The 22,442-nt window shown below is 42.4% G+C and overlaps 3 protein-coding genes across 4 annotated transcripts in view; 1 reads left to right on the top strand and 2 right to left on the bottom strand.

The window, feature by feature from the left end:
- The window catches only part of LOC126558058 (carboxypeptidase D), a 195,372-nt gene extending 180,170 nt beyond the window's left edge, over nucleotides 1–15,202 (bottom strand). The window contains exons 1-13 of one of the 2 annotated variants that reach the window (XM_050213996.1): nucleotides 14,633–15,202; nucleotides 9,351–9,586; nucleotides 8,934–9,261; nucleotides 8,703–8,851; nucleotides 8,538–8,629; nucleotides 6,425–6,530; nucleotides 5,715–6,345; nucleotides 3,352–4,035; nucleotides 2,904–3,280; nucleotides 2,148–2,833; nucleotides 1,889–2,075; nucleotides 1,175–1,458; nucleotides 976–1,103 (exon numbers count right to left, since the gene is read on the bottom strand). In XM_050213996.1, the coding sequence (XP_050069953.1) occupies nucleotides 988–1,103; nucleotides 1,175–1,458; nucleotides 1,889–2,075; nucleotides 2,148–2,833; nucleotides 2,904–3,280; nucleotides 3,352–4,035; nucleotides 5,715–6,345; nucleotides 6,425–6,530; nucleotides 8,538–8,629; nucleotides 8,703–8,851; nucleotides 8,934–9,261; nucleotides 9,351–9,586; nucleotides 14,633–15,127 (4,371 nt within the window). In that variant the 5' untranslated portion in view covers nucleotides 15,128–15,202 and the 3' untranslated portion in view covers nucleotides 976–987. Of the gene's footprint in view, nucleotides 1–975; nucleotides 1,104–1,174; nucleotides 1,459–1,888; nucleotides 2,076–2,147; nucleotides 2,834–2,903; nucleotides 3,281–3,351; nucleotides 4,036–5,714; nucleotides 6,346–6,424; nucleotides 6,531–8,483; nucleotides 8,630–8,702; nucleotides 8,852–8,933; nucleotides 9,262–9,350; nucleotides 9,587–14,632 lie in introns of those variants that run through there. The other variant, XM_050213995.1, reaches the window with a different exon arrangement.
- An 814-nt stretch (nucleotides 15,203–16,016) lies between these two features.
- LOC126559728 (cytochrome P450 4d2-like) lies at nucleotides 16,017–19,662 on the top strand. Its single transcript, XM_050215901.1, has 10 exons — nucleotides 16,017–16,175; nucleotides 16,277–16,307; nucleotides 16,388–16,685; nucleotides 16,771–17,094; nucleotides 17,165–17,258; nucleotides 17,324–17,441; nucleotides 17,921–18,068; nucleotides 18,147–18,253; nucleotides 18,322–19,133; nucleotides 19,201–19,662. Exons 1-10 carry the CDS (start codon nucleotides 16,084–16,086, stop codon nucleotides 19,652–19,654), a joined length of 2,478 nt encoding a protein of 825 aa, XP_050071858.1. The 5' UTR covers nucleotides 16,017–16,083; the 3' UTR covers nucleotides 19,655–19,662.
- Nucleotides 19,663–19,863: 201 nt separating this feature from the next.
- Nucleotides 19,864–21,730, bottom strand: LOC126557832 (cytochrome P450 4d2-like). Its single transcript, XM_050213729.1, has 6 exons — nucleotides 21,569–21,730; nucleotides 21,389–21,495; nucleotides 20,974–21,314; nucleotides 20,609–20,912; nucleotides 20,122–20,536; nucleotides 19,864–20,042 (listed from the first exon to the last, which is right to left on the bottom strand). Exons 1-6 carry the CDS (start codon nucleotides 21,723–21,725, stop codon nucleotides 19,870–19,872), a joined length of 1,497 nt encoding a protein of 498 aa, XP_050069686.1. The 5' UTR covers nucleotides 21,726–21,730; the 3' UTR covers nucleotides 19,864–19,869.
- Between the last annotated feature and the right edge of the window lie 712 nt (nucleotides 21,731–22,442).

The raw sequence follows: 22,442 nt of genomic DNA, 5'->3' as shown, positions 1-22,442 counted from the left end.
GGGAAGGGAATGTGGTAAGTGAGATTGGCAAAATTGAAAGCTAGAGCATTGATTTAATCAAGAAGAAGTCCGGATAACAGGACAGTGCAGATAAGCATAACCTAAGGATGTTTTGAGCGGCAAACCTAGAGTAGGATGAACCTCTGCGGGATCTCTCTTGGGTGGGAACGCAAAAACGGGTGTTATCACGAAGGTAAGGGATTTTTTGGGTATCCTTAGCACCAACAGGAAATTCGATTGATTCCTTTAAGCAAAGATTGTCCTCTCCATTTTAGCTTTGCATACTTCCTCTATTCTTTCGTACTGAAATGTTACGGAAATTAGAATCCAATTGTACTACACCGACGATGCGTTTATTCAGTTGTGTTTTGCTTAAAAGTAATAAATTAATCTAAACCAGAAGAAATGTAACCCTGCCGCAGAGGAATGATTTGCTGGATTCTCATTTCTTCTCGGATTTCGTTTCATCTCCAACTGTGTCTTTTCTACTCACAGCACAGTGCAGCCCGACAGCGTTAGCTGAACGTTCATGTCACCTTAAGTTTTACGTAGCTCTCTTACACATGCCTCTTTGAATGAAGTTTGTTATGCCAGGAATAAAGTTTCCCACGAAAGCAAATAAAAAAAACCAAAAAACAAATGCAGTACTGGGACGATCCTTTCACACATGGGGGGTTTTTTTTATCACAAATTAGGACTGAAAAAGATTAATATGCCGTATGCAAGTTGGTCCGTTCGTTGTCAATACGTTAATAGTTGGTGTCCCTTTTTGTAAGAATTTTAAACATGGAAACAGTGTAAGTGTTGTTATAAGGCAAGGAGGTTTCGATGATGAGCAGAACCCACCGTCCATACATATTCTACGATCGTTCAGAACGAAGTTCTACGATAAGGTACCACGATAATTGACCGTTGGTGGTTTCAACCAACGAAGGAGAGAAGGACGGAAAGGATGGGAGATGTCATAGGGAAAAAGGAGAGACTCGGTTACGATTGACTGATTGTGTTACGGAATGATGGATTAAGCATCACAATTTCCTCCTCACTATCATCATCCGTATCGGTTATCGGTTCTCGTTCGTCGTCGTAGTATGGCTGCAGTTCTGCGGGGAAAAAAGTTATGGAAATTCAAATAAAATATTTACCAAAATCTTTCGCTAATGGAAAAACATACTTTTTGTGGAGGCACGGAACAGTTCCGTCTCTTCGTCGTCGTCGAAGAGTTTCCGGTTCGGTTCACCCTTCTGTGGCAGAAGCGAAAAGTTGTAGTAGTAGCGCGAGTCCCGACGGCGCGCCTGAATGTACATGAAGCACATGATACCGGCAACGATGATGCCGACTGAGACGCAACCCGCCAGTATGACGAAAACTAGCCGCGGAAGTCCAAGGACACGCTCGTCACGTGCTAGGTGGAACACAATGCCAGTGGCGCCGCCCAGTGGCCCTTGACTAATTTTTCTACAAAAAAAGGAAAAATGTTATGATAAATGTACAGCCGAGGAACAGTCGCAGAACTCATCGGTGAGCGGCATTAGATCAGAAAAGATTAGCGAGGTAATATAAAAATCATTATCGAGTGGTATAGGTTTATGCTCTACACTCAAGAGATTATGTATGTTGGCTGCATACACTGCATAAAAGACATATAGGGTTTACAAGACTCGATTTTAACGTATTTATTAACGGATTATTAAATCCAACACAACTTTTTCTGTCATTGTGCCCTTTCATGTAAACCATACAGTCCCCCATACGTTTAACATCAAACGTTTCAAACTGCTTTCTCTTATCTTACACAATAACTAGCTTCGTTACAAGCTACGACGACAGGAAGATTGTCGAAGATTAAGGTAACAGTCTTGAAGCAGTGAAGCAATGTAATACTTACTTTACACCCTGCTCATATCCCGATGGCTCGGCGTGCACCATAATGTCTTTTGTGCCGGACAGAGATTCAAACTGGAATTTTCCCAACGGTCCGGTACGTCCGTTAGCAAGCACCTGTTGGCTGTGTGCGTCAGTCACGTAAACTTTTGCACCCGGTAGTGGATGGTTGGCATCGTCCAATACAATTCCTGCAATGCGTAATGGACCAGAGAATCATTGACACTTGAATACGTTACGATACCCACACAACCACTACTTACCACTTACAACAGCATTCACTTCAACACCTCCATCTTGCGGAAAAACTTTCATCGTTTTGGCCGGTTCCAGTACCGCAAAATCGTGATGTTTCTGGGGCAGCTGGGTTTGTGGTATTATCGGTACGGGCGGTGCGACAATACTTTCCCGTGGCCGGGCAGCTTCCTGCATTACAATATCACCCAGATCGAGTATCTGATTGTCGCTGAGCGTTATCGGCATGATGCGGGATGTGTAATTGTAGCAACTGATTTCGATGTCCATCGAGCCGGACGGTAGGACGATGCGGAAGTGTGCTAGGTTGGGCGTTACCTTGTAGATTAGATTGTTACCGTGCACGCGCAGGATGGCCTTGCGCAGTGGTGTTCCGTGTATGTCCCTCACGAAACCGCGAATACCGGTATCGATTAACCGCAGGAAGTTGGTCATACGTTCCAGATTCTGACGCCATACACTAGCAATGGACGCTTCCGAGGGCATTTTGCAGCAACCAAGTTGGAGCGTAAACAGCGGCACCTCGTACAATTTGTGGATCGCGTTCGTGACACGTTGCGTTGCCTCGACTTGATGCAGCTGACCGGCATCGACCGTACAGTGGTCGGAACTGGTGGACTGCCGATACTTGTGGCCTTTGATTTTTTCTGCAAACCGCGAGTAGATTGCAACCTTATCATCCGTGTTCGGGAAGCTGTGGCCAAGAAGTGTAATGTAAGCATTAATGTCGTTTTGTGCTTGTTGCACTCGTACTCTATACTTACAAAACGTCGTGTCCACCGGCTGAAAATGTTAGCGCCAGATCGTACTCTTCATCCTTGAGCATGCGCAGGAACATATCCTTCTGATGGTCAGTTTCCGCGTTCAGCAACTTGTCCGCCAGTTCGTCCGAATGTAGCGTAGGATTGCAAACGGACTCATTCGCCCGAAATTGTTGAACGATCTCGTCAAAATCATTCTTTACCGGAACAAAATGGAGGACAGCATTTTGAAGCAGTTTGATAAGCAACGGTTCCTTAATTAAATAACCAGCCAGAACGTGTCGTGCTAGATTAATGACCATCTCCCGTCCGATGGCAGCCGTTTGGAAAAGGGAAGATATGATCAGGATGTGTAGTTTGGTCTCTTCCGGTGTTCCTATCTGCAGAAGGATGGGAAGTAAAGTGCCTTTAGTTTATTTCCAATTTACCCGATATTATTCTCAACACTTACACTATCGGTCACCTTAACGGACGGATACGCCATCGATACCTCATTACCGCCAAACTCGAGGGAAACGGATTTGTAATGCTTATTCTCGAATTCAGCCATTATCGATTTCAATTCCGCATCCGAATGGTAGCGCGTTTTGATGACATTTTCCAACGTCCGATAGTCGTACGCCGACGACCAATGCTGTGGATCGTCACGCATCAGCTGAAAATCGACGATCACCGCCCGTTCTGCCTCGGGTGGGATGCGTACCTCAAGTAGTTGAGGTTCGTAGCCTTCAGCCTCGGCTGTGACGTTATACAGACCGGGCAGCAGCAAACGATAGTAATCGCCATTCATCGTAGTGTACGTTACATGCTCGATTTGATTCACCTTTACGCTGGCACGCCCGATCGGATGTCCGATTGTACTACGCACGTATCCCGTAATGCCATGCTGTGCCTGCTCCACGTACTGTAGTAATGCTTCGCGGTTTTGCTTCCAAAATTCGGCTAACTGTGAAGCGGGTGGGAACTTGTCGCAACCTACTTCGAGCGTTAGCTCGTATGCACCACCAACTACGTACGACCAGTCTTGCATACCGCCAGTTACACTGTACCAAGCGGCACCGTTTGTGATACCGTCTGGGAAGGTTTCTCGCAGGTAGGTCGGACATGGCTTTCCAAGGTGCATCGTTGTATGGGACTGTGGAGAAAAATGATTAATGTAAACAGACGATTTACAGGAGAAAAAATACAGTCAGTATTTGCAAAATTTCCCTGATATTTTTTAATCGGACCCAATATTTTTACACTTTTGCAGATATGGCAACCCACAGTTTATTATCGGAATTTCAATTGTATTTGGGTTGGTCTCCCAAACATTTTTTAAGGCAATTCGAACAGTTTTGACTAAAAAAAGCCATCAAATTTGAAAAAAAAAATCATACAGGAGTGTCTTTTCAAATCTTACAGGAGTATAAAAAGTTATTATTTTGTACTTCAAGTTTTTACTTCAGAAAGATGGCAGTTTCACATTTCAAAATAAAGATTTAAAATCGAAAGCTGATAATTTATCTTAGGAATGAAGGCAAAAGGTAGGCCAAAACTGCATTATCATACGGGAAAATAAACAAAAACCTGAGTTTTAGCGCCCAAAAACTTGTAGACAGCCTAACACTGTACAAAAATATCAAAGTCAGTCCGCAAAACAGTGCAGAATGTTATCCATGCGGAAGGATATCGAGTTTCGAGGATCGAGGCAAAAACATTACACGAAAGAATCCGGTAAGAGCGGTCAGAGTAAGCCCAAAACTACGTGGTCAAACCGGACGAGTTTTGGTAGATGGTCGTAATCGCGGGCGAAAGAAAATTTTATGTCTTTGGATCAGACAAACTGGTGAGAGTGTGACACAATTCAAATACTATATTAATTTAAAAAAAAATTTCGGTCGACTGTGGAGCTCTGTTATGGTTTGGGATGCATATAGTGCTTAAACGGGGTGCTTTAGGGCTCCGAAAACTTGACCGTCATTGATTTTATAAGTATTTAGACATTCTATAAAAATAATGTTAAAGCAAGTGCTGTAAAATTGAGCCATGGATCAAATTTCCCGCTTGTCTAAGATAATGACCCGAAGCATACTACTAAGTTAGATAAGGTCTAGTCTACTGATCTCAATCCTGTTCAGAATTTGTGGGATAGCTTTGAGTGAAAAAAACGCGAACCATCGATACAGAATAAAAAATAGTCGAAAGAGTTTCACAGGCATGAATGGGAGCAAATTTCTTGGGAAATAATTGAAAAAAATTACTTTTTTATATGAAAAGGCGCTTGCAGAGAGAAATAGCAGCTGAAGGGTGAAATACGGAGTATAAACTTGATCATTTGCGTTCGATGAACTGTGTGTGTTTTGTTTCGATTTTGGAAAAAAATTATTGATCATTTTTATCAACAGATAGAATATTGTTTTTTGATAAAATTAATGCTGACTGATGAAAACATTGTACAACTTAGTGGAATAAATATAAAATATGTTTTGAAAGATTAAATATGTTTGATCAATTATTTTTTCATCCGTGTCTTTGCTGTACGGAAAATTCTTTGTAACAATTTTTTTTTATTCGTACTAATGTTTTCATGCAAATGTCCTTTCAAGAATAAAAATGATGAAGATAAAGATGCAATTAGCTCCAAAGTTGGCGATTGTTACTGTTTTAATTGCAAGGCACAAAATTCAAATAATTTTGAAACTGGAAAAAAAATCTATGAGAAACATTCATTCATACAACATTCATACTTTGGAATGGACACATATCTGAGCAAGTGTAAAAGAAAATCCCCCGAACCACTGCAATCACAAACCCCAATTACTAAACACTTACATTAGCGTACACATGTGCCAGATACTGAAACAGTTCGTTCTCTTCCGTCGGGTTCTTGACAGTGCGCGGATCACCGTACCCACTGGAGTAAGCAAAATCCTTCGGCGAATCATCGTACGGATAGTTAGCTACCAGTGCACCACCGTGCAAATTCGCCGACAGTACGAACGGCGTCGACAGAGACCAATTCATTACGGCCAACGTTTCCGGTTCCTGGTGCGTGTTGTACTGATTGCGTCCAAACTGATCCGGGAAGTTACGGTTCAGGTCGACATTGTTCGCATTCGACCGACCGCGCAAACTTTCCTTATCGTTCGCATCGGACAGTTCGTATCCGTCCGGGTTCATGGTAAACAGTAGATGCAATCGTGTCCCGTTTACCAGTTTCGTAATGCGCTCGGTGCGGTTAAAGTTTTCACACAAATACTTTGCAAATAGTAGCAACAGTTCGCGTCCGACCACCTCGTTACCGTGCATGTTGGCTATGTACTTAACCTCCGGCTTGCCCGGTACGTGTCGGCCAGGAGCAACGGTAATTTCCATTACCCAAAGATCACGTCCCTGGACGGATTTACCGATTGAGTAGAGATGCGTTATCGAAGGATAGTTGCTGGCGAGGTCTTGAATGTAGCTGCAAGTAGTCGATGAATGCGTTAGGAAGGTTACGTACTGATGAATTTGATGGAAGGAAAAGGGTGGCATCCACCTACCGAACCATGCTGGTATAGTTGTGGTGAATAAACTCGGGAGTTTGGGCAAATCCGTAGTCGTCAAACGTTTCACGAACTACTCGCACTTGCTCCGATTTGGACGGGGCTGCAAGGGACAGTTCGAAACATAATTAGTGCTAGGAATGATGTAAGCATAGTTTGAGCACGATTTTATTTTACAATTATCTACACTACTGTTAGTTTTGATGTAAAAATATTTGTTTGTCATATTAAGTTAATAATTAGCATTAGTTATTAGTTTCATTATTGATTTTTCTTTTAACATTAATTGTTGCTGTGAGATATCACTTGAACGATTCGACGCTTATATAGTACATAGGGACGAACACGAGCATACACACAAACACGGACATATGTACCTTTAATATTATACATACTACACAACATATTGTACAATATTTACCGTACGCTGGATCAACTTCATACAGCACAGATCAAGTAAACTATATTTCGTAACTATTATAAAATTGCATTGGGTACGTACGTTTTAATTTTTATTCTTCACGTTCTCTCTACGTCACTTTCCGATCATTCTCTCTTTGACGATCATTCTTTTTTTTATACACACCAACAAGAAGATTTTAGTGTTTAAAAAACCTAAAGTAGAATATTTGTTCGATTGGCGGAAGGGGTTGAAGGGGAGAGGGAGGGGAGGTTTTGGTATGAATTTGTGCAGTGTGTGTATGTGTGTTAATGTATTTTGTAACACATGTTTTGTGATTTGAAATACAGTTGGCTAACACAGTGTTTGCTAAACATTTATACATTATGTACTGGATCCTTTCTTGTGGCGGTCAACACTATACTTTCACGAAATGTACATCAAGTTAAGGGATGAAAGATAAATTTGTTTTTCCCTTTCCGTGTGTAAAACATTAAATTACTCGAGGGATGTTACATGCATTACTGCTCTTTGTTATTATCCGATTTCCACAGAAATCTGACTTTAGTTGAACAAACAAGTGTTAAAAATATTTTTTGCTCTCTTTTGGCAAGCATCAAACAAGAATTTTCTTTATTGTTGATCTGTGTGTTTAGTACTGTGAAACACATTGATCACTGTATTCATAGAAAGAAATAATAGTAATTCAAATAAATCAGCAACAAAAAAAGGGTGAAAAGCACTTCCTTACGTAAAGAAAAAGAAACTGAACTTTTGAATTATATTTAAAGTGATCGCACTTAATTATCAAGCATTGGCTGTTTCGCTGGCTAAATGGAAAGTTAAACCTTTGCAAATATGGTGCATGCAAGAACAGAAAGGAAACATTTCTATGTTTAATCTAAAGGTTTTAACAATTAATAGTTGCTTTAGTACCCATAACCAATCCCTACATATTGTTTACAGAAGCCTTAACGTATTTGTGTTAGTGTTAGCGCAATTAGATTGCAGTTAGTATTGATTCTTTAGTTTGCAGTCCCATTCCATATGAACAAAAGTAGAACCTTTGCTTGGTTAGTATATTCGAGAAGTTAGTTTCTTAACTGATTGGGTAACTTATTGAAGCGTCTTATTTTTGTTTTATTGGTAATTGTGTTTTTTAGATAGCGATCCATCCATTATTGAATTTTTGTGGCTTCATTTAGAAAAGGCTGTCATTGAAAACTATAATTTTACTATATTTGCATCAGACTCATACGTATTTTGACTGTTACTTATTACTCTATTGGTACGATTCGTTAGAAGAGATGTTTCGTTCAGGCTGGGTGCAATAATGGTTGTCTTTTACAGTTCAAATATTAAAGTGTTTTATACATTATTTGCTGTGATACTTGAAGGTCAATCTCATATTTCACTAAGTATGGTTTGTTCTTTGATGCTCCGTTAAACCCAAAGTAGAGAAGTAGAAAGTAAAGATCATGCTCGAAGCGGCGCGCGGGGGCATAGAAATGAAAGAGAAGGCTCTAAACTTTTCTCCCAGAGCGTGCGCTGTTAAGAAGATAGTGCCCTTCCTACGGAAGTGTGTACAAAACGCAAGCCTGATTGGACTATTCGATCGCACCCGTGGCATACGATTGAAGCAAGCACTGAGGACACACACACCGCAAGTGAGAGGGGGCGGCCGTAGCTGAAGATAGAAGCTTTAGATACCTTCTTGTGTGTCGTAGCTCTTCAGGCTGAAGTTCACCTGCAGCGGTTGATCGGCTTTTACTTGTACGGTAACGGGTTCGCTCGGATAATAGCTGGCGATTAGAAAAAGGTTGGAAATTATGTGTTCTTCCTTTCGCTTCGGTAGATTTTCCGCGAACAACTTACCCCACAGCTTCCACACGTACGTTGTACTGACCCGGCACCAACAGGCGCCAGTATTCGCCTCTCTCGCTGGTGCGTACATTCCGATCGATTCCATTCACGATAATGTCCGCATCCTTGATCGGGTAACCGGCACTGTCCGTGACGAGGCCCTAAAATGTAAATTTCAGTAACATTAGCGGTACTCCCTTGGAATGCTTTCTTCTTTTTTTTTTGGGTGGAAGCAGCCATTACCTTCACACCAGCGTGAACCAACTTCATGTATTCGATCAGGCTACGTTTGTTTTTGTTCCACTCCTTCGGTAGCTCTCTGGCGTACGGAAACTTGCAGCAGCTCAGCTCGAGCGTTACCTCGAAACAGTTGCTGTACACGTAGTTAAAATCCTGCATGCCACCGCTCAGCTCGTACCAGTATGCACCGTTGGTGATGCCGCTCTGGAATGTTTCATTACAATCACGTCCCTGGCGCATTACCGGATGGTTTTCGGCGTACGTTAGGGCAGCGTATTTGAAGAACTTGTTGTCGGGGGTACGGCTCTCCTCGCAGCAGTCATGATGATGGCTGAAGGAGAAGAAAGGAAGTATGTATAGTTTTCTTTCCATCTAAACCGAGGTTTGCGCCAACAGCTCGGTTGTCGATGGTAATCTTACATTGAATTGTCGTACGGATAGCTGGCAACGACGGCACCGCCGTGCAGGTTGGCCGACAGGACGAACGGGTTGTTGAGGATCCAGTTCATAACGGCCACCGTTTCCGGCTGGCGGCGTCTCATGCGCTGATGGCGCGTACGGTCATCATCGAAACGGTCAGGAAAATCTCGGTTTAGATCCACGTTGGCTGCATTGTACCTTCCCACGTAATCTGGTGGCGATTCACAGACACCTTCCTGGGAAAATGGGAACGAGAAGCAGAGATCAATAAAATGTTTTACAAAATTGTTATGATTTGTTGCCTGTTATCTGGCGTGCGTCACGCCATGAGTACAAAACAGCTAGAGCAGATGAGTTGCGTTGACAAGGGAGGGCTAAAGACCTGGTCGCGGGCTTCACCGTAGGGAGCAAATGTAGACAACCCACGCGAAATTTATTCCTTCCCATCCCACAAACACACGAGTGTTGTCATTATTTTTGCAACAGTTTACAATCTGGAGGGAAAACAGCAAGCAGAGATTGCGTTTCCTTTCACCATTCATGAACAGAGAAGATGGAAGGTGGAAAAGTTAGCGTCGACATAATATGAACAGAACAGAAAATTATCCCACGCATCACATCCTGCCATTCATCCCACACAAGCCATTACGACGGTGCAAGCATCGACTTCTTCCTTATGAATGGAAACTCATCACAACGTAAACGATGAAAGAGGTTAAAAGGATTCGTATAAATAAAGCAATACTGGTTTCGAAGATTCTTCGTTCGATGGTCCCTGTATTCCAGAGATCCTAGTGAAACTATCCTTTGTTTTATGTCTTTTAGGTACAGACAGAATATATTGAACCATTATCAATTGATTTAGAGTGAAAAGCCTGGCCGTCCTATGTGAATAAAAAAAAAAGTTCCCTGAGTGAAAAAGTTGGAAATAATAATAAGCATTTTCCTGACCACCGATTAGTTGCCACCTCGTCTTAAGGATTCCTAAAACTGACTTCTGCTAGAGTTACCATATGGTATACTTTTATGCATGTTTTTTCCAAATATTTTATACAAGTCTTCTTCCAAAGTTTTTTACACAAGTATTTGTATAACTATGACTGAAATGATACAACAAAGTGGAAGTATAATCAAGGAGGTTCCTGTTGAATAACAACTAGACACGGAAAAGGTCGTTTTACATCATCATACATATTTTTTAAAAACTTTTTTCAGCTGCTCAAGAATTAATGTTGTAAGATTATTTTTTATGCAATATAAATTTAACACTTTTTCATTATCAACACGAAAATTTATGGGGTTTTTTTATTCGCAACGTATGCCCTGGCAGTATTGTTACAGAAAATTCAGTCTGATAGAACCGAAACAAACAAAAGTCTTCAATAGTTCAAGAATCAATAAAGTCTGATGCTGCGGAAGTGTTATTGAAAATCATTTCCTTAAACTTGGTTGATTGTTCAAACATTTTGACCCCTATAAGTTACAATACCTTTTTTCCAAGCTAAGATTAGACTTGCTTCAGACAATTATTTTCAATTCGTAAAGGTCAATAAAAAATATTTGACAACATTGAAAAGTAGATTTAAATCTGCTACAGAAATTATTAACGAGTAAATACGATACCAAAGATCGATCTAGGCCTGTCGTCGATCGATCAGGATATCTTCCTTCTTCTTCTTGGCTCAACGACCTTCTAATAAGGCCACGCCGGCCATCGGAATTGGCTTACTAGACTTGCCGATATCACGTAGTTGGATATTCAAGTCCTCACTACGGGGGGACGGACAGTCCCGGATGGGATTTAAATCCCATTCCTGCCGTTTGAAGTCCGGCGACGCTGTTGCCTACACCTCCGGGCCGCCCCAAACAGGATATGTATTCTTCAATTTTATTAATATAGAACGGCCAGGCCGTATCAGCCCTATTCTGCTTGTATTCATCAAGAAAAGTTGATAACTTTTTAAAATTTGATGTAAATTGTTATACTAAATGGCGTTCAGGATGGTAGGGCGACGTGCCGTTATTCTTAATAATAAATAAATCGTATAAATCGTATACAGGTTTCGATCCATATAATGGAAATGTAGAATCATTTAGAGGAATTTTTTGAATGGATAGTGGAATATTCATGCTTACCGTAGAACGGGAAATTTGTAAGATGACTTTTGCAATCAATTGTGATTTAAAAAAGTAACAATTAAAACAACTTTTAATTTATTTATTTTAAGTATGACGGTTTGCGCCATATTTTCAATATCTCATGTAATGACTGTTAGTATAAACTAGATTAACTGGGCATTACTTCTCAGTTTTTGTTGCCTTATCCCGGGCATGCTCGGTTAGTCAAAACAACTTTCTAGTGGAATATTTACAATTCCATTACATGGATCAAAACCCTGCATAATCGGGAAGAACACCGACAATTGCACCTGTACCCATTACTCAGATTAACCTGGCACAACCAACAATCCACCCAACTATTTGGGTGTCGAAGGTCTTCCATAATATTAATTGCTGTGTTAGGTCTTTGTCCACACCACCACCATGGTCAAGCTAGCGGAAATCGTTCCACAACGCGGTGCTAGTATAAATGACAAAAAAATCTGCCTCCGTTGTTGTCTATCACAGCATTAAATCGATTTTGGTTCTTTGACGACACCTACTTATTATTGCGGGCTGACCACACCGTTGTGCGCAACATATTATCGGTTCAATTTATCAGACAGTCAGTGTCCGCAAAAGTACCAGCGCAAATAACAGCTGTAACGTTATTACAGTGTAACTTTTTAGCACATAAACAATTAATCATCATCAGCGACAGAAACGCCATGTTTCCTCGCTTTAGGCTTTGTGCTGTGGGTAGAAAATGGCAAAGGTGTAACCGAATTAATCGATTACTTCCGGTCAGCTTTAGTAATTGTTATGATGCAGTTACTAAACGCAGTAATGCTCCTGCTTTGGGGTTATTGTACAGTACAGATTCGAGTGATCTTTAGCTTAGTAATGATCCCGATAGGGAAAATCCAATGTCGCTAGTACCTTCCCTCCGCTTGTGGATGTTCCAAAGTGCTAATTAAATGTCCCGTTTGTTCCCGTTTCTTGGGTTTTTTTTTTCGTACGTGCTGTCTACACGTCGACAACACTTGAATCTGTGAAGTGAAAATGCAATCTCGAAACAGCTGGACGTGGGGACGCACTAGAGTGTAAAGGAAATAATTGAATCAGACAACCGATAAGATGTGTCATTTTTCCGGGTAATTGGATGTGGGATTCGGTCGTTTAATATCGCACGGATCGGACGTAATCTTAAGCAACGCAAAAGAATGGTGGCTTGTAAAATGTACTTAGTGATTCTTCTAGAGTGATTCCAATACAACTTATGACTTGGCCTTACATTGTTACATTGCTTAGCAAGAGCAGAAGAAGGAACAGACAGAAGTCCACACAGAAAAGCTCCCTCCTTGCCCAACAACACACATCAACTGCATTACAATGAATGTTTGCGTGGTGAATAATGATCGTCTACACGGCGGGGGACGTTCCAGAGAATGGCAATGGCATTGATGACCTTAAGATGACACTCTAGTTTGTGGTGTGATTGTTTGGCGGTGGGCCATTTTCATTCGCATTCATCATTATTTATGGACTGTCGCTTCTTCAGCGATTGAATGTTAGTGGTGCATTACATTAAACTTAATGTTGAAATTAACAATATGTAAAATTTAAAATGCCTTACAAGGCAAGAGCTTCCAAATGGAAGAAATCATGTGCTATTAATTTAATAAAATCGAACATTGATTAAAACACCTAATTGGGTTTGGACACTATGGAAAAGGTGAACTTTCACAAAGGAAAGTTTCTAAATGAATTAGCCGACACGCTTAATGTTGTTCTGCTTGCTGAACCAGAACTATTGAGCCCTAAAAAGTTACCCGGGCAACAAACGTTTAGAATTGTGGATGATGTTAAACTGTGTCAACTATGCTAACTACCATCACACGCTCTAATGCTCGGACCACTGACGGACAGGTTAGAATGAATGTTTTAGTTCTACTTTTCTTCTTCCTCCGTTTTCACGGATGCTTGCGAAGTGAAAACTGCTTTACACATCTATAGTTGCGCGTGACCGTATGCTAGCACAGTGGAAACAATAGACACATATCGAGGCAAAATAGCACCAGCTTTTATCACACAATTTCCCATCTCGATTCCACGGTGCATGGGCAGTGTGATTGTGTGATTGGTAAGTGCTTTGGTGGTTGCTAGAGTGCATAGAAATTGCATTTGTGAGAAGAACTTTCCGCATTCCTTTATTTTCATTAGCATAATTTAGCCATTTTCTAAATGTCTCGTCCTGTTTTTGGGAGGAGAAGAAACGAGACAGCGAGTGAGAGTGAAAGTTGTGACCCAGAACCCCAACGTGAAGCCACCATCAGTGAACTGGAGCATAAATCTGCGTATGATGGAATTCCGGAAATGGTGCGATTGCCGATCAAAAAAGACACTACGTTTCAGCGTGTCTCGGCACAGCGTACTGCGATCAAACGGAGGTAAGATGTGACGTTTGTTACTGCGATGGTAGGGGATGGTGGACGTGATATAACAACAATCCGGGCCCGAGTTCGTTGTGACCGGTTTGAGACACTGTCATTGCCTACTCTAATAGCAGAATTGGGTCCACGCGGTAGTATCGGGATGCTGGTGAAAGGCATTTATTTTGTGAGGTTTAGTATGACAAGACACGGCGCTTGAATAGATGAGGTGTGGCAAAGGTACTCTTCTCTAAGCGAAGGGTTGTGTGACTGTCTTTAATGCCGCATAAGGTACATTTTTCAATTTTGATGTTCAATCAGAAAAGCAGTTCCTTATGCAAACATCGCCCATAAATCACAAAACCTACTGCTAATTCCCGCCTAGACTCGTCTAGTGACAAAGGAATTTCCGTGCTGAAAGTACGTACAAAAATAGAACTAAAATCGCGACATATTGTAAGATCCGTATCTGCGGCCACCACATTGCCCTTAAGGCATGTGGCAAAACTTATTTAAATTCTTTTTTGCTACACTTTCCTTTACGGTAAATTCGCAAACGTCACCACAGCACTCCAGGTCCGATCTGAAGGCCCCTTTGTGCTCTTTGCGTATGACGTCACAAACCTTCCCAGCTGGCACTAACGGCTATGCGGGTGATGAATAGAGGTTTCTTCCACCCTCCCACGCACGTTCCCATGCAACCATAAAAAAACTGCAATATGTTACACCTATTCGGGTCATTCTGCTTACCTTGGATCGTTCATAGCCGTCGGGATTCATTGTTGGCATTAGGTAGATGGCCGTTTCGTTCACCAGTGCACTGACTTCCGGATCCCGACCGTAATTGGCCAACAGATACTGCGCCAAGTACAGTAGCAGCTCGCGGCCCACCGTTTCGTCGCCGTGCATATTGCCGACGTACTTGAACATGGGCATCAGCAAAGGTCGGGGACGGTTCACGTTCGGGCGTATCTCGAGCACGGTCAGCGGACGTCCCTCCAGCGACTGGCCAATCGTGTGCACCTTGGCCAGTTCCGGGTAGTCCTTCTGTAGGTGCGCCAACATATCGAGCAGCTCGTTGTTGCCACGGTAATGGGGCTGCTGCAGGAAGCTTTCATCCACATCGTGGGAACCACCACCGACCGGATTCACATTTTGCACCGTAAAACCGTACACCGTCAGCACCGAGAGGCAACAGTTTATGGCAATTGCTGATAGCAGCAGGGATAATTTCACGCCGCCCATTATTCTGTGTGCCTCTTGCTGTGCGAGGAATTGACCTCGACCGCCGAGAAAGGCAAGCAGCTGTTTTCCACTGAACGCACTTCACGTATTCCACACACTTTTTCCTTAACCTAAACGCTAGCAACCACACACACGCGCGCACACACACGGTTGCTGTGCACGGAGATGGACTGTTTCACCGCAATTTTCACCCGCAGCGAGGAAAAGCGGTGTATTTTAACTATCTCCACGGAGACGAAACACACGCAAATTGGCCGGGAATGAACGCATACGATAAGACGGGGTAAAAAATTTAGCTTATCGTGCTCGAACAACTGTTGTTGAAATTTTTGTGCACTGTGGCACCACTGCGAACTATTATGACGGTGGTAAAAAACAGGAAAAGTTGTGTTGACAATCAGCTGTCACTAATCGTTCCATTTTGACTTGAATTTGTGTGCCTATAGTTCAGTATACCCTTTTGATGGCCCATAGTTACATGTTGGGGTTGAAATTTGAACTGGAAATGATACAAACTCAGCCCATAGTGATATCGGTTGACGAAACGCTTGCCGGTAGTACTGCGAGTTGCATACATTGAGGGGCGTTGTTGTTGAATTTAAAACGAAATTCGTTATTATCTCTGTTGTGTGCCGTAAATTAATGGAAAAAATAGTATTAAAACACACATCTATCCCTTTATACGCAAAGTTGAACTGAACAATCTCATATTTTTCCTATTTTCTATGTGTTGCTGTAGCACATGTTTATCAATCAATCGATAAGATAGCACGACCGTTAGTATATGGGGAAAGCTTGAGTGTTGGTCCGCGGGCCGAGGTGCAATGGTGTAGCCCTACAACGGGCACCCTATGTATTACTCGTTGCATTTTATCAGTTTGAGACGTTGAGCTACAGACGTGGTTGTACGTAAAGCAAGTTTGCTATTTTCGGGCAGAAAACAACTGGTCTTTAAGATGGATAGCTACTTGGGCTTAGCACAAAGCAAGGTGAAGCCACGTAGCGTGGTGGACGCATTTTCGAACCGAACAGCAACGATAAAAAAGAGGTAACGTTCAGAAGCGTGTGGGATTGCACACCACCGACCGCAACGCAAGCATATCGCACGCTGACTCGGCATGACTCATCTTCTTACGTCTTTCTTTGCAGACCACCACGCCCGGCAGGTACAACCTCGAGAGTAAGCTTCACTGTGCTAATTGTGCTATGCGGTTCGCATTGGCTCTCTTCTAAAACTTAACAAGTACTATATTTTTACAGCCCATATCGACCTCCTCAGTCGTAATCGACGCAGCCGCCCAGTTTCGTTATCTACAGGAAGAACATCGATTGTTGTTAGAAAAGTACAAAAAACTCGAGGCAAGCTATTTATCGTTGGAAGGCGAGTACGCGAAAGTGAAATCGGAAAAGGAAAACCTCCAGAGTGCGTACGAAGAGCTACAGGAAAGCTACAATAACGTGACAGCAAAGAATTTTAACGCAGGCAAACTGTTGGTGTACCTAAAACTGAAGCGCCGAACCGACAAAGAAACGCTGGAGAAGCGTAACATCATCAAGAGTAAGTTCCGTAGTGAGCTAGTAGTATAGTGAGCAGTTTAAGGTACAGTGAGTCGTGTGCACTTATTACCCTCATGATTTGCTAGATGAAGCTTGCTTCAACACCTACCTGCAGGATGTCGTTTTGCTGGACCATCCGCGAATACCGCGCGTCATACACGAATGCATCACGGTACTGGAATCGAACGACAAGTTTATGAAGAGTCCTGGCCTGTACCGTGTGTCGGGTGATCATAATGCAATACAGAACCTGCGATACGACATCAATGCGAACAACTACAAACGATTGCACAAGCAAAAATCTCCGCACGAAGTTTGTGGCATACTGAAGCTGTTCCTGCGCGAGCTAAAGGATCCTTTAATATCACTGGAACAATGTGCAAAGCATATACCGGATGTGATACAAATGAGTGAGTGTTTGACACTATCGGATGGAATTGAATCAGTGAGCACTAATCATGAATTTTTGGACATTTCTAGAAATCAACACGCGGTCTAAAGTAGTACAGCTGATCAAAAGTTTGGATGAAGTCAGGCAAAATACGCTCAAAGTACTCATGAAACATCTTCGGAAGTATGGCACCTATTGAAAGCTACGAATTAGCAAAAGCTTTTCTTAATTTTTTTTCCTATTCACAGTGTCGCAGCAATAGAGGAAAACGAAGTGGACGCTTTCAGCTTGGGACTGCTGTTTAGTTCACTCATCTTCAACGAAACACTGGCCGACGTGTGTCCGGTAAAGTTTCAAAAATTGACTGCCGTACCACGCGAATGTATAATTGTTATGATGGAGGATTATGAGGAAATTTTCAAATAAAGCACATTTTAAGCTATCAAAAGATAAGACGGCTGTGCGAGTGAGATTTTCGTAAAGTGTTTAAGAAAAATTAATAATTTTAAATGAATTCGTGCGTTTAAAAACAGGTGAAATGGCTAACGCAAATGATGAATGGACATTTAGTGCATATTTTAAAATTTTGTTAAAAAAGATTCAAGCAAAATTGTTGATTATCTTGTTACGGAAATGGATTCTCGTATGCTTATCACGATCGGGCGCAAAAAAAGAACCGCAAAACCATGTAATTTAGTTACAAATGACGCGCTCGTTTGTGTGCACGCGTGTGCGTGAAATATTTCAACTGTACCACCACATCCAAGCTGTCAAGCATTTGTTTATCTCTTTTGTGGGGCGGCTACGGGTGGCTGAGATTGTTTTGGTTTTTAAACGTTACCGAGATGTTTTATTGGATTGCCGCGTTTGTTGTGATGGCCGCCGTAATGGCAGTGTTGGACTGGAAGTTGAAAGCCTACGAAAATCTTCCGGGTCCCAGACGATGGCCTTTCATCGGTAACGTAGTTTCCTTTCTTGGTGCTGGTCCGGTGGGTAAGTAAGAAACGGTGTTGTTGCGAGCATCAAGAGCAAGGAAGATTACCTTATCAGCGCGTTGTTCTTATATTGCAGAAATATTTGATCAACTTATCGCATTCGCGGCTACTTACGGGAAGGTTTACAAGTTGGACTTTTTCTACGACTATACCATCGTTTATTCCTCACCCGAAGCAGCCGAGGTAGTGTTTTGTGTTGTCTCTGTTGACGAATCAGGTTGAGTAATTATAGTCTTTTGCCCGTCTTTCAGGCCATTCTAAACTCTCCCACGTTTGCTGCCAAATCACAAGACTACGATAAGGTTTCAGAATGGATTGGCAACGGATTGCTAATCTCCCGGGGACAGAAATGGTTCACCCACCGGAAAGTAATCACCCCTGGCTTTCATTTCAAAATTTTGGAAAACTTTGTACCCGTGTTTAACCGGCAAGCCGAAGCATTCTGTGCAAAGATGGAAAGATTAACAGAAGGATTCTCCGGGGAAGCTATTAACATCTTTCCCGAACTAAAACTGCTTACCCTGGGAATCATCTGTGAGACGGCCATGGGTGTTGAGATGGATGGCAAAAAGCATGACACCCAGCAAGCCTACTACACACAGATCGTGGAAGAGCTGAGTTCCATCCTGTACTGGCGGATGTTTAATGTGTTCGTTAACGTTGATGCACTGTTCCGTCTGACCAGCACCAGTCGGCGTTTCGACGAGCTGGTAAAAAAATCGTGGAACTTTACGCTGGACATGATCGATAAAAGGCGTAAGATCAATCAGCTGGAGGAGGAGAAAACAGACGGCAGCGGAGAGTTGAAAGAGGATGAGTATTTTGGTAAACGGAAGCGGGCGCTGCTGGACACGTTACTGGAGGCTCGTATCGATGGTAAACCTCTGACGGATGAAGAAATTCGCGAGGAGGTGGACACGTTTACATTTGCGGGACATGATACAACTGCATCGGCCATGACATTTATACTGTACAACGTAGCAAAGCATTCAATGGTACAGGAAAGGATATATCAAGAAATAGTGAATGAAATAGGTACCGACTTTGGTGAACTAACGCTGAAGTGAGTTTCCTAAATCATGATGAAGAATTCGATTGCTAAACCAGTCTTTTATTATTCTTCTCCTCAGCTCACTGAACAATCTGCACTACATGGAGCTGGCTATCAAGGAATCACTTCGACTGTTTCCACCCGTCCCTGTGATAGCACGCATTGCAACCGGCGACACACAACTGCTTTCGGCACGGATAACACGCGGCACGAGTGTCGCGATTGACATCTTTACGATGCACCATAGCTCGGACTACTTCCCCGACGCGGAACGGTTCGATCCGGAAAGGTTTGAAAGTGCGCGCGATACACAGACTTTTAATCCCTACACGTACATTCCGTTTAGTGCTGGCAGTCGGAATTGTATCGGGCAAAAGTTTGCTCAGTACGAGCTGAAAACTACGCTCGTAAAGCTGCTACAACGATTCCAGATACGGCTGGCCGATGCGAACTATGTGCCGACATTAAAGGCGGAGATTGTGTTGAAACCGGCGGAAGGACTGCCACTAAAGTTTATCAGAAGAGTGATTTAAATCGCTTAAGTTTTAATTGGTTTTTTAACATTGGTTTATTAGCTTAGAAATGTGAAAATATGCTGTCGTATATTAAAACTTTTGCAGATTTATGTAATTGTTGATGTAGATTTTCAAAATAATGGCCTTAAAAAAGCATAAAGGCCGTTTAAGACTTGATAATCCCCACACCAATGGTAATACCCATACCAAACAGTATATAGTTCGCTCAGCGTCTAGTTGCTTATGTTTTTCCGGTCCAAAAATCGGAGAGGCATTCCGTTCACCGGTTTTAGCACCAGTTCCATCTTCATTTTCGGCTCAAAATCTGGATCCGGTAGAACCACCTTGCATTGGCGTAATATCTTCGCAAGTGCCGTTTTAAGTTCGTTTAAAGCAAATTTTTGTCCTAAAAAAATAACAATACAGGCGCTATTTTAGGCATTTCGATAATTTTAGGTACAACAAGGAAAAGCAATTCCACTTACCAATACAGTTCCGACTACCAGCACTGAACGGGATGTAAACGAACGGGTTCCGTTTCGTATCACCACTATCCTCAAATCGTTCGGGACGGAATTGGTCCGGGTTGGGGAAGTATTCCGGGTTGTGATGCATCATGTACGCACCGAACACGATCGTTGCTCCTTTCTCTAGCTGAATGCCACCGACCGTTGTATCACGATCAATGTGTCGCGAATAGTACGGTACTGGGGGAAACATTCGCAGTGACTCTTTGATCACGAGCTCGAGATACTTCAGGTTGCTGATGTGTTGCTGTGTGATCGCTTGTTCCGATGAAATTTCGGCACATATCTCTTCGTACGCGCGCTGCTGCACATCGGGATATTTGGCGCAAGCGTACAGGATGAAGGTGATCGCACTAGAAGTTGTATCATGACCCTGTAGAAAAAAATTGATGGCATTACAGTTATTAGTGCACCCGTTTGTGGTGTAGGTAAACCAGCGACATACCGCAAACATAAAATTGTTCACTTGACTGTAGACCTCTTCGTCACTAAACTGCCGACCAGTAATGTCGGAGCGCAGCAGTATGTCCAGCAGAGAGAGGCGTCCCTTTTCGGGTTTCGGTTCAGCTTCAGATGCGGATGCAGTCCTTGCAACTAGTTCAGCACGGCGCTGCTTGATGACGGATGTGGTAAAGTCGCGATTGATACATATCGATTCGCGGTATGTTTTGTAGTGCTTCGTCAATCGGAAGGTCCAGTCCGAGAATCCCATCACATTATACATCCGCCAGAAGGTGATTCGGGAAAGGCTTCAGATGTGGTACACATTAATGGCAAACAAAAAGACACGAATTTACTGCTAGCACTTACTTCGAAACGGCACGAACGTAGTCTGAATCTTCCAGCTGAGCTCTGCACCGGACACCCATCGAAGTTTCCAGGATGACATCGAGTGTGTACAGTTTGACCAGGGAAAACACATCCACTGGTGCCCCGCCATGTTCCAGCAGCTTGCGTACCAGCACATCCGCCTGTTCCTCAAACACTGGTACGTAACTGTCCAGTATCTTGAAGTGAAATGCACCGGTCAGTGCGCGGCGATTCGTGAACCAGCTGTTACCATGGTCGAGCAGTATGCCGTTGCCCAACCATTCATCCAGAATGGCATAATCTGTTGATTTACGATTAAACTCGTTGGAAGAGATGATGCGCTGTAAGAAGAGAGACAATCGAGGACTTATTAATGTGATAGCGGGTTCGTTTTTGGAAGGACATCCTTACATACCTCAACATCATTCACCGAAGAAAATATGATCCAACACTTGTTGACCATATCGAGCCGTACGATTGTTCCATAGCGGTTAAAATACTCAAATAACTTTTCAAAAAACACTACCCAAAAAAAAATTACAGTACAGTATTTTAAAATGTTGTACGATAACTTTCGATCACACGAACGACTTACTTTGCGTATCGTACCTCACCAATTCCAGTGTGTTCCCGAAGAGAAAGTTAACCGGCGGTCCGGGAATACGCCCTATGGTGCGGTACATGTGGTAACGGAACGCAACAAAGCGTATAATGAGAACGCACAGCGTAATTAACAACACGTACACGATCATCGTGGCCAAACGCCAAAGTCTCCGATATGTGTGCTGGTGCTTCCGCGTTAGAACGATGACTGAAACGAGTTTGATGCGGACAGTACCGAACAGGTTCCCATCGGGGAGCACGTTAAAGTGCGTTGATGAATTACACAAAAAAGAAGATAGAATAGATGTTTGAAGTACTGACTTTTGTTCGTAGTTATGGTCGTCCGTCGTCATCATGACTGGAGTTGTTGGGGTGTTTTGCTGATTATTTTGTTTGTTTTTGCCGTCTGTATGGAATTCGTTGCAAATTAATGCTATCGCATGTGTTGAATAGATGATTCTTGGACGTTGTTGTTAGGTGTACAGGGAGTCAAGTTTCACTATTACAAGCATACATTCTTATAGACTGTTTATCGACGAAAATGAGAGATTAAAAAAAACAAACTTTATATGTGAAAGGTAGAATAATGGTTTGTGTGTTGGAAGCCCTTAATCAACGATAGAAAAATAAAAATGCGATTCAGAGCTTCAGAGACGCATTGATGTGATGCTGTTACCATTGGAGATTTCAATGCCCTCTAGGTGGGAAATGTATAGTGTGTGATCGTGGAGTACATATAACAAATAAATAGTTTATTAGAATATGTTTTTTAACTAGTGATTGTAGTATTTTGTATATGAATAATGTAATTTAAAACCAAATCTCACGCATTTTAGCTTTTTTTCAGCAAAGCTTTTTTTGTAAAT

This window comes from Anopheles maculipalpis, chromosome 2RL (assembly GCF_943734695.1).
Source record: "Anopheles maculipalpis chromosome 2RL, idAnoMacuDA_375_x, whole genome shotgun sequence".
NCBI lineage: Eukaryota > Metazoa > Arthropoda > Insecta > Diptera > Culicidae > Anopheles > Anopheles maculipalpis.
The sequence above is the reverse complement of the archived record's forward strand: the minus strand, read 5'-3'. Positions and strand labels throughout refer to the sequence as shown.

Coding starts and splice junctions, on each gene's coding strand:
- LOC126559728 (XM_050215901.1), top strand. CDS start 16,084: ATGGATAGCTACTTGGGCTTAGCACAAAGCAAGGTGAAGCCACGTAGC. Junction 17,442..17,920: donor TAAAGTTTCAAAAATTGACT/GCCGTACCACGC, acceptor AACGTTACCGAG/ATGTTTTATTGGATTGCCGC. Junction 18,069..18,146: donor TCTTGGTGCTGGTCCGGTGG/GTAAGTAAGAAA, acceptor CTTATATTGCAG/AAATATTTGATCAACTTATC.
- LOC126557832 (XM_050213729.1), bottom strand. CDS start 21,725: ATGATCGTGTACGTGTTGTTAATTACGCTGTGCGTTCTCATTATACGC. Junction 21,315..21,388: donor CTTCGGTGAATGATGTTGAG/GTATGTAAGGAT, acceptor CTCTTCTTACAG/CGCATCATCTCTTCCAACGA. Junction 20,913..20,973: donor TACGTTCGTGCCGTTTCGAA/GTAAGTGCTAGC, acceptor CCACATCTGAAG/CCTTTCCCGAATCACCTTCT.